This window comes from Typopeltis vanoorti, chromosome 18 (assembly GCF_054136105.1).
Source record: "Typopeltis vanoorti isolate ZY-2024b chromosome 18, IOZ_Tvanoo_1.0, whole genome shotgun sequence".
Taxonomy (NCBI): domain Eukaryota; kingdom Metazoa; phylum Arthropoda; class Arachnida; order Uropygi; family Thelyphonidae; genus Typopeltis; species Typopeltis vanoorti.
This window is the reverse complement of record NC_143566.1, coordinates 19,547,998-19,564,464: the sequence shown is the minus strand read 5'-3', so window position 1 is coordinate 19,564,464 and position 16,467 is coordinate 19,547,998. Positions and strand designations below refer to the sequence as shown.

The window sequence follows — 16,467 nt, the reverse complement described above, 5'->3', positions numbered from 1 at the left end:
AAAAATACATATTTAAAAGGTAAGTGTATGTAAATTTAATATTATTTTACTTGTTAGTTTTATGATTTTTTTTTGCTTTTAATCTGAAATAATTTAATTTAGTTATAAATAATTAGTTGATTTTTAATAAAATAGGCCGGTCAATTTTTATATATATGAAACTGTGCTAAAAACTATTATTCCGAATACTTTCCCCCTCCCCAAGAATTAAAGATCATTCAAATCGATGCAAAATAAAAATAATGTATTTATAATTTACATTGACAAATAATTACATAAAAAAGCTAAATATTTATCGATGTAATTATTTGTCTCCAAGTTTTGCCCCCCCCAGAAAATTTTCTGCAGATGCACGCCCATGCATGCAGTCAAATTAACCTGAAATTTGTAGCGCAGGTTGCATAACCCACGCGACGTGTGCGCATTATATAACGTCGTGTGTGCGTTTATATAAATTATAACACACACACATCGCATGCTCATTTTGGTTGGGCGACACCACTGGTGCCTTTCATATGCTTGGGATTTTTAGACCATCATTATTGTTCAGATTGGGGTGGTTGATAAGAATCTCATAGGCTTCCTTAAATTTGCATTCATACCATGTTTTGGTGTGATGTAAACAACTGGTGCTTTTCCAGTCAATTCTATGTAAAGTGTTCAGGGCATGATCAGAAAGGCCAGATTCACCATAGTTATTATATTTAATGTGTCGTTTATGTTCCTTTTGTCTGATAGGAATTGTGCATCCTGTTTCCCCTATATATGGTATATTACAGGTGCAATAAATATGGTATACTCCAAGGTGGGCCAGCGGAGGGAGTGGGTCTTTGGATGAGTTGAGTAAACTGTTTAATTTTGCAGGAGGTTTAAAGATAGCATTGAGGTTGTATTTTTGTAGTATTCTGTTTATTTTATCTGATGTCTCTTAAATGTAAGGAATGGTTATAGTTTTATTGTATCTTTGTTTTTTATTGAGGTCTTATAGAGAATTTTGTTAACAGTATTTTGGTAACCATTTTTTAGAAAAGTATTGCTGATAAAGTTATCAGCAATACTTTGTGTGATGTAAACAACTGGTGCTTTTCCAGTCAATTCTATGTCAAGTGTTCAGGGCATGATCAGAAAACAAATTTAAGGAAGCCTGTGAGATTCTTATTAACCACCCCAATCTGAACAATAATGATGGTCTAAAAATCCCAAGCATATGGAAGGCACATATTCAACCTTTCCCTTTAATAGTTAACTATAAACAGGACTGTAGGTAATCCAGAATCCTAAATCTAAAATAACAATTGTAATGTTAAAAATTGAACATCATTGTTACTGAAAGAAGATTATCTATAAGAAAGAATGTTTTTCTCAATGTTATCTTAAATAGAATTTAGCTTTGATGTAGTTTCTACATAATCAATTAATTTGTAATTTTTTTTTTCACTAGAGGTCATGCCAGTAGAATAACTGGTGATGAAATCATTGTTTCTCTAGCTTATTGTGTGTAATGTAACTCAGCTTGTCCTTGTATATTTGTATATACTCCAGATGATGACTTTAATATGAAGATCGAAACGTCGGGAAATTAAAAGAGTTATTTATAACAACGTTGTAAAGTCCATAATTTCTAAAATGGAAGTAATTTTGTATGGTTAAATTTCCAAAACATTTGGGTAACACCTCATAGCTGTTCATGACTAGGTTCAAACCAATTTTGACATACAAATCTGAGAGCTGGGTTATAAAATAAAACACTTGATTAAAGACAGGAGACCACAGATGAGAGTTCTGAGCAAGAGTAACAAAATAACAGCTAACATCAATGGTAGTATCGTATTAAAAATATTACTAGGAAAGAACTTGACATTGTTAACATTCAGGAACGTGTTAGCAGAGCTAATCTCAGTTGGTATGGTCATTCAAACAGAGCGGGAGAGAAAAGGTTAGCAAACAAAGTTTTTTATTTATTTATTTGCCATGATGGTAGGAAAAAGACCCAGAATACCAAGATCTGGGTACACTGATACAGCCAGAAGTGCCTTAGGGAAAACAGAAATATAAGATCATTTAATAATACTGGAATCTTGACAGATAAATTCATTTGGAGGAAAACTGTTGACAGGAAGTTAATAATGATGTAACTCTTTCATATTTTACCATCATAATATCTTCTACACCTCCTGAGGGTACACAACAGGAACTTGATGATGATGGTAAGGTATAAAGTTGTAGTTAATGAAAATGAGTAGCAATGTTGAAGAACAGCATAGTATAAATTGAAAGAAACTAGTGATGCCTTAGCGGAAGGGAGGAAAAAAAAGTGAGTAAGAGCATCTAGTCTATACTATGTAGTTTACAGATTCATAAATTAGTACAGTAACACCACAGTAATGCTCAGCATATGTTCTTAGAAATTTAGATCACTAAACTAAACAGTGCTAGATAGAATTATCTTAACCTTACATGAACAAGGAAAGGTGAAAACACAAACATGAATTGAACTTTTTATTCAATAATATTATTACATATAAACTTATGTATTTATAATTTTATATTTCAGATGAAGGGCTAAGCTGAGCAGCTTCTGAGAGCATTGGCATCTTGAATATGTAGCCATGAAGGGTCAACTGTTTAAGTTCTCTTTGTATGTCATCTTCAGAATCAGAGGGCTGCAGATTATGCCTGCTCTGCCAATTCTTGGAGATCATTGTTAAGACTTGTGTGGGCCAGCAGCAATTCCTCAACATTCTGTTCATTAGCATCAACTACTCTTGCTGCATTAGCCAGGTTAACAATGTTACAGGTGACTGATCCTTCTTGAACCACGTTTTCACATATTTCAGGCTTATTTTCTTCCATACTCCATTCATGTATTTCTCAGTCACTGCATTCTACCATGTTATCTATAGCATCCATAATGCTCTAGTCTCACCGTAATTGCTTAATGGGTTGTTTATCTTCAACATCTGTTTTCCCAATGAGTTACTTGAAGGTGAGGTGGAGATAGCATGCCTTGATATTACTCCTTGATACTTGTATTTGAATAAGTGTCAGGTGGAAGAAAAACCACTTCAATGTGAATACAGGTTTTAAGTTAGTTGAAATTATTGCTGTAGCTTGGAGCATTATCAAGCAATAATAATGCTTCTGGTTCTATTTTGCCTTTTGCACCATAGTTTTTTGTCCACAGTGCTTCACAGATGGACAAAAATGAGAGATGAACCAATCTTGAAAAATAAGTAACGTGAACGAAACTTTTTTTGATTTCCTAATCACTGGTACACTTGATTTTAAAATTCCTTTCCATGATGTCTTAGAATGATACACATTAGCTTTAACTTGGCCACTTTTTTCATTACCTCCAATGCAAAAAAATGTTAACTGATCTTTGAAAGATCAGATAACTGAAATTAACTGGCCTTATCAGGTGCAAATTTTTCTTCATAAGAGATAAAAGTAAGCGAAGGCATCCTTTACCAGAAAATGCTTGTTTTACCCACATTTGAATAAAGTTCAAAAGGACAATTGCCTTGCTTGATGATGACTTTCAGAGTTGCAGGAAATTCTTGAGCTGCCTTTGTATATGAACTTGTTGCTTCTCCAGTGATACCATGTAGGTTATTATTATTATTAATATTATTATAAGATCTATGCAAGTATACTTGAGAAACGGTTGAGAAGAATTGTGGAAGAAAAGCTTGGTGAAGAACAAGCTGAATTCAGGCCAAATAGAGGCTGTCAGGATCAGATCTTCACTTTACGACAAATAGTTGAGAAAACATGGGTATATAACAAAGATCTGTATTTAAGTTTTGTCGATTTGGTAAAGGCATATGACAAGGTGCCAAGAGAGAAGCTATTCAATACGCTGCAGTTATATGGTGTCAATGGGGCATTATATCAAGCAATACTTAGTCTTTATTTGAGTTGTAAGTCAGCAGGTAGAATTGAAGGAAGTACAGGAAGATGGTTTAATGTTAAATCTGGTGTGAGACAAGGATGTACATTATCCCCTCTGTTATTCCTTATCTATATGGATCACATTATGAAGGAAAGTGGTATTAAACATGATATCAAAATTGGAGAAGTTAATGTCAGCTCTTTGCTTTATGCGGATGACGTTATACTTTTAAATAAATCCGCTACAAGTCTGCAAGATTCTCTGACTAAATTGTATAGCTGTTATAATAGATATGGTATGAAGGTCAGCAATAAAAAGACAAAGACAATGAAAATAGGCAGAATCATTGAAAATGTCATCTGTGTTGTGAATGGAGAATCTATGGAACAAGTAAAACATTTCAGCTATTTAGGCACAATTTTTACTGAAGACGGTAAATTAAATATAGAAATAGACAACAGAATCAGCAAAGCTGGTATGGTGGGAAGTCAGTTGAATAAATTCATATGGAATAAGAGAGAAATTAGTCGGAACACTAAATTAGCTGTATACAAGACAGTGTTCAAACCAGTTTTAACTTATGGATCTGAGAGCTGGGTCAGAAGCAAAACACTTGACCAAAGACTATAGACCACAGATATGAGAGTCCAGAGAAAGATTAGAGGCATGAACAGATGGCATCAATGGCAATATCATATTAAAAACGAGGATATTAGGAAAGAACTTGACATTGTCAGCATCCAGGAATGTGTTAGCAGAGCTAATCTCAGATGGTATGGTCATTTAAACAGAATAGGCGAGGAAAAATTAGCAAAACAAGTGTTCTCTGCCAGGTTGGCAGCAAAACGACCCACAGGAAGACCAAGATATAGGTGGATTGATACGGTACAAAGTGCCTTAGACGATAGAAATATAAGATCTGATAATGTTGGAGTCTTGACAAGTAACAGACTGATTTGGAGGAAAATTGTAGATAGGAAATTAATAATGATGTAATTTTTTTCATGTAGTACTATCATATCCTGTACACTCCTTGAGGGTACATGGCAGGAATTTGATGATGATATTATTATAAAGGCACCTCCATAGAGACCAAAGACTCCTCACAGGAGACCCAACCTATCCACACAATCTATCATACTTCTCCTTGAACCAATTAACAGACAAAGTGCTCACAACTAACTCTAGCAACTCATGCCACTCATTCACAACTCTCCAAACAAAAATCTAGTCCTCCCACCCTACTAACTTTTATTCAACTTCCAGGGATGATCCCCTTTGTTCTGATCACTCTAGACAAGTGCTTAAACATTTCCCCTGCATCAATCCTAAGCAACTTAAACGTTTCTATCATATCTCCGCTTTTTCTCCAATCAACCAACTTCTGCGATCCACACACCCTCAATCTATCCTTATAGGAAGCATTCCACAGGCCACACACCATCTTGGTCACTCTCCTCTGAATTCTCTCCACCACTTCCTCATCCTCCAAGAAACTCAGAACCTCAGCACAATAATCCATATGTAGACGTATCGAGGCCTTATAAAGAGGAATAACAGTTGTTAGTCCTCTTTATAAAGAACACACTAATTGTTAGTGTGTTCTTCCATAGTGAAGTAATCTTATGGGCTACCTTAGTGATACATCCTCTAAAATTTAACGCTCTCTAAATCTCTAGCTTCATCTATTTCCTGGAGTACAGTGCTCAATATGATATGTGGCATGTAATCTATTTATCCCAAAATGCATAACTTTACATTTCTCCACATTAAACTCAAACATTATACATATCCCATAAGGATATGTGCATTGCATTATGGGATACTAAAAAGGCAAGCAATGTCACGTCATAAGCTTCAATATATGAGATGCCCATTCCTGAAAATAGTTCAGGCATAAACTTTGTTTGCTTACACTTGGATAAGGATTAAACTGAATATATAACTTCTTGGTATCTTTAATTTATAGTATAACCAAGTGGAAAAACTTCCAACACCTATTCAATGTTTTTGCTTGAGACACCAGATTCCTCACTTGGTCATTCTCGCACTCACTCGCTTCATGGATGCCTTCATACACTTGCCCCCACCCTAATTGCTTAAGCTTCCCTGAATTTGTGCTTCAGCATGCTCAGTGAACAAAGCTCTCTAGACACCTACACCAAAACCATTGTGACTGCATGACTGAAGTCCATCAGCATTATACAAATTCTTCTTTGCATCACCCACAGACCAGAGATCCACAAATCCAACATCATTCCTTCTGCACAATCTACGTAGAGACTTATTGGCTATCAAAGTCCTCCTCAGTTCGCCTCTATCATAGCGTGACAGGAGATTACAATCTTTCCCTTCTCACTCTTCAATTTTACCCCTTCTAACAACACCATTACATCCTCCCTCATAGAATACTTCTCACTTCTCAAATAATTTATACCAGCCAAGACAATCATTTCCTTCGACTTACCTTTTTTGCATCCGGATGCAATCTAAGCTGTAAATGTTTTTGATATTTCTTCTATGCGTGTGTACATACATATGTATAAAAATTACATTATTATGAATTGACTTAAGACCGTTATTGTCGAGTCTGATCATCCACCCAAATCAAACAGAATGCCATTTCTTTAAGAATATGGCTTTCTGAACAGGTCATTTTTGCGTATGCAACCTGTGAACATGAGCATGAATGGGTTACCTTTGTCACTGAAAATTTCTAGGTCATAGGTGTAGATTTTATTTCATCTGCATTTTTTGTAATTGTTCTTATAGTAGACATTACTATGTTTAAAGAAGTACCTATACCAACTTGATGTTCAACTGCTTCTAACCACCTTAACAATTACAATTTTATATCCAGCAAAATATATCTTTGTATTATCTTTGATTTTCCACTTTTACCATTTTTTTCTAGACATTATCATTCAAAAAAAATGAAGTTATTTTTAAAAGATACTCCTTTATATTATTTAATTAAATATATTAAATTTTAATTATATATTTATTCAGTAATACATGTACTCAGTTACTCAGTACAAAGCACACTAAATTACTAAGGAAGCTGGTATATTCAGTATTATCACTTGAAGGTGTGAGAATTTGCGGAATTATGTACTTATGCAGTGTTTTCACTTGAAAGCAGTAAAGTTTTATGAATTAAAGAATTACTGTTTAACTGAGCATACATGCAAAACAGCACTGAATGAGATATTTCTCATTCAGTGCTGTTTCATTATAGTGCTATTTTGCATATGCTCAGTTAAACAGTAATTCTTTAATATTCTCATTCAGTGCTGTGAATCAGGATCTTACTGCGCTTTAAAAATCACATCTATTACTAGAATATCCTCTTTTAATTTCCTCACCTGATGTACAGCATATGATAAAGTAATAACAACATAGTAATGCATAGGAAAACTGCCATCTTCAGATTTAACTTGATTGGTCCACCATAAGAGAAGTGCAAAAACAAGTCCAAGAAATAACCTACAGTAAAGAAATAAAACTGTATATATATATATATATATATATATACACACACACACACTATTTTTTTTTTTATGTGATTCCCATCATAAAGATTATCAATCTATATTACGTTAGTACCATGGGTGGAGTAAGGCTTTTTATTATTATTTATTTATTTTTACATTAAATGGAACCCTAATCTCATACCAAATATGGAACATTTTTCAAGCCACTTCAGCCCTCCAATAAAGTGGGGTGATGATTTCAAACAGTGAAATTCATCTAGTACATAAAGATATTCAAAACTACTCATGACCATGGGAAATGAGATCATATCTAATATTTACTTTATTGAAATGTTAGAAATAAAAAGAAGGCATGTGTGATTATTACTTGAAACTACCTACAATTCAATATTATCATCTCTATAAATAGTGTTGTCCATTCTCTGATCATCATTGCCTGAATGTAGCATCTTGTATCAGAATCCCACCTGTTTTGTAATATCAATTATGTCAATACTTATCCATTTCTGCCAGTTTCACTTCTTTTACTCTGATACTTCTTGTTTGATATGCGTATCTTGAATTCTGCTGCTGTTGAGTTTGTGTTTGTTCCAGTAGCTGACTTTTCATTGTTCACCCTGGTTCCCTGACATATTTCACTTTGTATACCAACACCATGTTTTGGTTTAAGCCAATACAAAATACAATTTATCAGCAAAATCTCAAATGGTTTTTATCACGTAGTAAAAGCTGCAGAAAAGCAAAGTAATAAAAGGAGAATGAAAGCATTATGACGAAAATTTAGGAAGGAAAACTGATGAATAGGTAGGAACTGTACAGTGAATAGAAAAATGAGTGCAAGGTTAACAAAAGAAATTAGAAGAGGTGAAGAAATGTAAACTAGCAAAGACTAATCAAAATATCATATACAGAAAGCATCTCATATGCTATTGCATATGACATGCTTTCTTTGATGTACTGAAATATAGAATTTTTTTTTGTTTGCATTTTTCTCCTCTACTGATCTTTTTTTTTAAACTATTTTTTACAAAATAAAAAAAAAAAAAAAGAAATCAGAAGAGGAGAAATTATAATAAACAATTCTGTAATGTCAATCCTACCAATGGAGGTAGGAAACCTACTGTAAACATGATTAATATATCCTCCACATTTTGTTTAATAACTTCTTGAAAGTAATGTTTAAAAACCATAGCATATGTTCTAATCAATTTGAAATACAATTATGACTTGCACTGAAATATAGTGTCATGGAATTAGAATGTTTCTTTCTGAACAGCTTCTCATAAGCTTTCATAAACAGAGTTGCATAGGTTCAAGTTGGCAATCCAACTTGAACCTATGCAACTATGAACCCTTACAAACTATGACTGATACGTTAACTTTCTGAACATGATAGGCAAATAAGGTCTCATATTGTTTAAATATGATTTTCCCTACAAGTGTTGAATGTTGCTTTAACTTTCTGAACAAATAAAATCTTTATTTTGTCACAAAATGGCAGAGTAGAGAAATGACTTCCTACCACAACCAATGGCAATTTGGCCATCTCTGAATATTCAGTGGTACACAATAAAGATTTTATTTGTTCAGAAAGTTAAAGCAACATTCAACACTTGTAGGGAAAATCATATTTAAACAATATGAGACCTTATTTGCCTATCATGTTCAGAAAGTTAATGTATCAGTCATAGTTTGTAAGGGAAAAATCAAAGTTAAGCATCCATCCATCTGAACTCCAAGATATGCCAAATTCATACAACATTTTCTGGAGAAAGAATGCTAAGTGATATCACTGTAGTTCTTCAATTCCTTTACACTACCTTTTTTTGTTCACACTGCAGACAAACAAAGCATAATATTTCATACGCTTACCTTCTGCTTGAATGTCAGATGCATGTTTTCCATTAATATTATAGAAAGAAACATGTACATAGAAATGAGCTATAATATACTACTGCTTTCTATCGAAATTTCCGGTCACTATCTTGAAGATACATTAAAATGTGAATTGAACCAGATATGAAATGAACTCTTATTCTGTTTAATCATCATCATTAAATTCCTGACATGTAACCTCAAGAGGTGTACAGGATATGATAGTACTACATGAAAACTTTACATCATTACTAACTTCCTATCTACAATTTTCCTCCAAATCAGTCTGTTACTTGTCAAGACACCCATATTATCATTATCAGATCTTATATTTCTATCATCTAAGGCACATTGTACCGTATCAATCCACTTATATCTTGGTCTTCCTCTGGGTTATTTTCCTGCCAACCTAGCAGAGAACACTTGTTTTGTTTTGGTAATCATTCCTCACCCATTCTGTTTAAGTGACCATACCACCTGAGATTAGCTCTGCTAACGCATTCCTGGATGCTGACAATGTCAAGTTCTTTCCTAATATCCTCGTTTTTAATATGATATTGCCATTGAAAATAGGTAGAATTTTCAATAATTCTACCTATTTTCATTGTCTTTGTCTTTTTAATGCTGACCTTCATACCATATCTATTACAACTGTTATTCAATTTAGTCAGGGAATCTTGCAAACTTGTAGCGGATTTATTTAGAAGTATAACATCATTCGCATAAAGCAATGAGCTGACATTAACATCTCCAATTCTGATATGTTTAATATCACTTTCCTTCATAATGTGATCCATATAGATAATGAATAACAGAGGGGACAATGTACATCCTTGCTGACATCAGATTTAACATTAAACTATCTTCCTGTACTTCTTTCATTTCTAACTGCCGACTTACAACTCAAATACAGACTAAGTATTGATGAATATAATACCCCATTGACACCATATAACTGTAGCGTATTGAATAGCTTCTCTCTTAGCACCTTGTCATATGCCTTTTCCAGATCGACAAAACTTAAATACAGATCTTTGTTATATTCCCATGATTTCTCAACTATTTGTCGTAAAGTGAAGATCTGATACTGACAGCCTCTATTTGGCCTGAATCCAGCTTGTTCTTCACCAAGCTTTTCTTTCACAATTCTTCTCAACCATTTCTCAAGTATACTTGCATAGATCTTGCCAGGAACACTCAGTAGGGAAATACCTTTTTAATTCTCACATTCAGTTTTATTTCCCTTTTTATATATGGGTACTATTGAGCTCTATTCCAATCATCGGGAATTCGTCCCTCTGTCCAGGCTTTCTGAACTATGCAGTGCAGCCACTGTAAGACTTTTATACCGCCATACTTCAGCATTTCTGGTCGAATATCATCTACTCCTGCCGCCTTTCCACATTTCAAGCCTTTGATGGCTTTTTCTACTTCAAGTAAGGATATGTATTCCTGTTGAGTTTTTTTTTTACCACTGTGCTATCATCACTGCTTGTTTCATTTAGTAATTTTTCAAAGTAATTACTCCATACTTCAAGGACATCTTTTTCTCCCGGTTTCATGTGCCCTTTATCATCTCTAAACTCCTTTTACAGCACTCTTTCCTCCATTCCTAAGCTTCTTCAACAACCTCCAGAATATTTTCCCACCTCCTTGATATTTATTTACTATATTCTTGCCAAAGTCCTCCCATGACTTTTGTTTAGCTAGTTTTACACAGTGTTTAGCTTTCTTACATTTGTCTCTCTATTCTCTAAGCGCACAAGCTGACTTATTTGCTAGGAACTTTTGATATGCTTTCTTCTTTTCCTTCACTGTCTCTTTAACTTACTGTGTCCACCATGGAGTTCTAATTTTTCTATCCTTCCAGTCAACTTCACCACATGCCTCTCTAGCTGAATCAATCAGGGCTTTCTTCAAGGCTTGCGACTGATTCTCCAAGGTTTCATTCCTGTTCTCAAACTCTTTCATTTTTTCTTCAATAATCTTTGTATATTTTAGTCTACAGTTCACATGTGAGAGCTGCTCAACTTTTATTCGCTTTAAAACTTTTTACATGTTATTCTTTTCAATATGAAATTCAACTTTATCCTGCTCAAGGCTAAATAGTGATCACTTCCAATTTCAAATCCTCTGTACACTCTCTGGTGTCCTGCACCAGGGAGAAAACATCACTATCAACAATAACATAGTCAATGAGACTTTTCTTATTCCTTGCCTCTTCTCTCCATGTGAATTTGTGCACATTTTTATTATTATTATTATTTGACAGCTCCAGGGAGTCCAAAGACTCATCGAGGGAGAGTGTGCCAACAGCATCGAACAATTGGTCCCCTTCCAACTACTAACCGTGCTCAAACTTACTTAACTGAGCCATTAGTAGCAGAGGCTCTACCAATCGACCAACCTTTGCCGGCAATGTTGGAACATGGTGTTAGTAATAACCAGTCCATGTCCTGAGCAGAAATCCAACAGATATTTGTCATTATTATTAGCTTTGCTCTTTTCTCCAAATTTTCCCAAATATTTTTGTATGTCTGATACACATTTCCAACTCTGCTATTTAGATCCCCAACAAGGACCAACTTTTCCTTTTTTGTCAGTTGCTTTTTCTAAAGCATCAAAAAATTCCTCCACTTCTACCTTAGTAGAACCTTCTGTGGGATCATAGGCACAAATAAGTCTCATTGTCCAATTCCCCATTCTGATATTTGCCCACATCACTCTACTTGAGACTGCCTGCCATTCAAGAAGATTAGCCTCGTATTTTGTGTTGAATACTATGGCTACTCCTTTTCCTTGATTGTCATTTCTTGAATATAACATTTTGTATTTATTGCTCAGAAAGATCTCACCAGTTATTGTCTTTTTTGTTTCAGTCACCCCTATTATGTCAATCTGGTACTCATCTAATTCCTCAGCTAGCTCCATTAGCTCCATCCCAACTCAACATCACCAACAAGGTGATGTTGAGTTGGGATGTGCTTTCAGATTTGTTCCAGTAGCTGACTTTACGCTGTTCGCCCTGGTTCCCTGGCGAAAACAACGGTGGCCTTGTTTAGCTGGGTGACGCCCAAGCCGGCATGAAATTTTGTCATGTTGTACCATCATTTTCTATATTGGTTTAAGCCAATAAGAATATAATTTGGTTGGCTAAATCCCAAATTGCCAGCCCATCCTTGTTCGTTCAGTATCCAGTTAGATACCCAAAAGGGTGACCACGAGAAGGTGAGGATTGGACATTAGGTCAGAAGCCCTGGTCGGTTCTCCGCATTCCTTTAAAGGCTATGTGGAGGTCTCCTCTCAGTTATGCAGCTTTAACCCTTAAGCATCCCTATTCTATTTAAATGGCTATAAAATATCTACCATTATCTTATTACTTAATAGTTATCTGCCTAAGCAATCATCTCATATGAATCAAAACAGCATAATTATTCTGTATATAAAAACTATTTCTGAAACAGTTGCTGCTATTACTACTAACAATAATAAAAAAAATTCCAGTTTTCTACTTCTTTGTCTCATTTTTTTTTCACCTCTTTTTTGTAAACTGCTTTAAAAAACCAAGTACATCCTTGGTCTTTTAAAGCATACTTATTCTTTAAAGAATATTTTCCTGAGCATACTTATTCCTTTTTCGTGTAACATCAACTACTATGGTCAAAATGGACATTCAGCTGAGGTTAGACATGAACATATGAACTAGTACATCCATTTTCTGTCAACATGGTATTGGATCAGATGACCATGACATTAATACAAAATTACCATATTAAATGCAGGACATGACATGACACTTCTTCACTACGATTCTTTTAAATTTGCACAGGTATTCAAGGAATCCTCTGAAGATTTTCTACATTGACCTAAATCTCAATAAAGCCGATTCCATGTCAATCTCTTGTTTTTTGGAAAGTGGTTAGGTGAAAAATTATCGTTTAATATCCTTTTATTATTTAAAAAACAGATATTATCACTTTCAGTGCTATTTAATTTTTTTAACTGATTTAAATTGTTACATTAATAGTTCATCCATAGTTGCTAAACTTTTCATTTTCAAAAGAAAACTGCAAGGAAATAAGGTATTTAATACACTGGTTAATTAGAAGAATTTGAAACTTGGAATGTTTGAACACTACAGGATTTATCAACTGAAGAAGAGGGAATAGAGTGTAGTGTAATCAGCAAAACTATGGAAATGAGAGGTGTCAGTGTGAGACAAGGTCATTGATGTAAAGAAGGAATAAACACAGTCCTGCAGTATTCTGATATGAGCAAGAAAATCTGCATCACAGAAACTGACAACCTGTAAAGAGCAGAAGGCAGACTGCTAAGTTCACATGTTAAGTAGGCCTCTATGTCAAACACCAGGAAAATGTCAATAGTAGCCACATACTTTTCTCTTGAATCTTTTGGATTGTGTCCAAAAAAAGGAGAGCAATGTGGCTAGATCTAATGTGGATCAAGAATGGCAGAAATCATGTCATTGGTCACTGATTAATTGGTGGATTTTCAGGTGGTGAAGATGATTGTTGTTGATCTCAGAGAAAAATGAAGGGTGGACAATAAACATAAAGTGTTAATGATTGACTTTTCTTTTTTTTTTTTTTTTGAATAGTCTAAATAAAGACTTACCTCAATGGCATAAGGTAGATATGGAATGAGAAAAAACTAGAAAAAAAGACAACATAGGATGGATGTAAATGTGGTGCACAAGAAAAGGAAGGGAGTAGATACAACCAAGATCAGAAACTGCTAGCATTTAAGATATTCAGGAGTCTATCTTTCTGGCAAAAGACTAGAGGAGACATACAGTATGGGACATGATATATCTTTATCACTATCCAGGAGCAGAAGAAGATGAAGGCAGAAGGTTAGTTTTATCTTTGGGTGATGCCACGACACTGCCATCATGGCAAGTGAGACCATTTGATCTGTCCAAAGTTGGACTTGGATTTCAGATACTGCTTGCAGCTATTACAAGAAACACTTATTGTTTCAAGTGAGTTGTGACATGACTATTTCTTTTTTCCTTTAGTTTCTTTCTTGTTATTAGACTACCTTGGCATGCATGCTGGTGAACCAAGATGAGCTGCATTTTGGTTCTGAATGAAATTTGAGAAATTTTTACTTATTTAGTCAGAATAGGCAGAAATAGCAATCAGACCCTGAGAATGAAGAAATTCCCCCAAGTCATTTTATTTGATGAAATGACTTAGGGGAATTTATCATTATCCACTTGAAAACAATGATATTGGGAGGATGGTGAGAATTATTTGGTTTCTTGTGAGTATTGGGCAGTATGTCATTGCTAAACAACAAATGCATGAGTACTAGTTCCATCTTGATCAGTGGAACTGAAAAGTAAGCATAGCCTGGTTGGCCAAGTGGTTTGCCAAAAAGGGTGAGGGTTCCAGCCAAAAGGCTGAGGGTTCGAATCCCACTGTGGGCATGGATGTTTGTGATTGTCTGTGAAAGTGGTGGTTGTGGGTTGTTGATGCCATTGTGAAGTTGCAGTTGTTGTAGTTTGTGGATTGAGTGAGTGGTGGAGACAGAGAGCAGAGTAGAGTAGATGCCCTCCCTCGATGAGTCTTTGGATTCCCTGGAGGTGTCACATAATAATAATTAAAGATACCAAGAAATTATATATTTGGTTTACTCCTTTATCCAAGTATAAGCAAATATACTTCAGGACTGGGACAACTCGTATATAGAAGCTAATGACTTCACATCACTTGCCTTAGTATCCCATAATGCAAAGCACATATCCTTGCAGACATGTGCTTCACATAATCAAACTTTAATATCACCTCCAGGTTTGGCTCCCATGGATGAGACCTCAATAACGGTCAAAACCAGTCTGGGTAGTGGCCCTTCCCAATAATGCATAGCAGTATACAAAGAGTCACTACCCAGATCAGTTTTGCCCTTTATTGAGGTCTCATCAGTAGGAGTCAGACCCAGAGGTGATACTAAGATTTGATGATGTGAAGCTCCATGCTGTCTCCTGAGCTTCTCATAATCACTAGTCTTGTACTTCCACATACATATACTCTTTCCTCACAGAAGTTACTGCTGGCAACCACCCAGGTAATCACTTCATGGTCACTCTCACCAATTAAGATGATGAACTTGAGTCTGTTCCAGTAGCTGACTTTTCACCTGGTTCCCTGATCTTGTTTAATTGAGCCACACCCCCAGCTGGCACAAATTCTCATCATGTTGGACCATTATATTATTGGTAGTTTAAGCCAATAGAGAGTGCAATTTGGCCAGAAAAGTTCCAAATTGCTAGCCTAGCCTCATTCATTCATTCATTCATTACCCAGTAGATACCTACTAATGGGTCACACCACATGAAGGAATGGACATAGGGCAGAAGCCCCAGTCAGTTATCTACATTCCTTAAGGGCAATGTGGAGGAGATCTCCTCTCAACCCGATATATTTATTCTTGTTTTATAAACTCTTGCAAATGGTACTAATTAAACTGTATTCAATTCACAAAAATAAATTAAGGTATACAAATAGGGTCCTCACCCTGACCTGGTTAGTGTACCCACTCTAGCCAAAAAGCTGAGGGTTGGAATCTCACTATGGACATGGATTGTTTAATTGTCCTACTAACTCTGAAGGGAATCTGCAACCCAATCACTTCTTCTAGTAGTAGGCTTTGTTCCCAGAATTCTATGGGAATGACTATACAACATCCAGTGACATTCACATGTATTTATTTATATATTAAAAAAAAAAAAAAAATCCACATTTTATACATAAATTTTGGTTAGCTGTTGCTTCATCAAATACAAGATGTATGCATAGGAATTTTTGGGCATCAGTCACCTTTGCATGGGCATATCCATTTGATGTTGTCAGAATCCTATATTAAATTTTAATATTAATATTTCTTTCATATTCTAAACAAAAGTACACTTCTGGTGTTTTTTTTAAAACTTTATTTGTGTGTGTTTGTGTGTGTGTGTGTGTGTGTGTGTGTGTGTGTGTATATATATATATATATATATATATATATATATACACACACACACATATATACACCATATTAAGTCCTTGATGTACACAAATTTTAGTTATGCAGCTGTAGTACTTTGACTTATGACTAGCAATGCCATTTATCAAGAGCCACTTTGTATGGATTTTGGCTATCTTTTAGCCTTCTAATACATGGCTAAAAGACAAAGCC

The 16,467-nt window shown here is 34.9% G+C and overlaps 1 protein-coding gene across 3 annotated transcripts in view; it reads right to left on the bottom strand.

Annotated features, from left to right (window-relative positions):
- The window catches only part of LOC150096521 (acetyl-coenzyme A transporter 1), a 232,696-nt gene that overhangs the window by 106,044 nt on the left and 110,185 nt on the right, over positions 1 to 16,467 (bottom strand). For all 3 annotated transcript variants that reach the window (XR_016549809.1, XM_090408204.1, XM_090408203.1), the window contains exon 6: positions 7,261 to 7,381. Coding sequence is in view for 2 of the 3 variants with exons in the window: in XM_090408204.1 (XP_090264330.1) it covers positions 7,261 to 7,381 (121 nt within the window). In the remaining variant the exon portion in view is untranslated. The remainder of the gene's footprint in view (positions 1 to 7,260; positions 7,382 to 16,467) is intronic.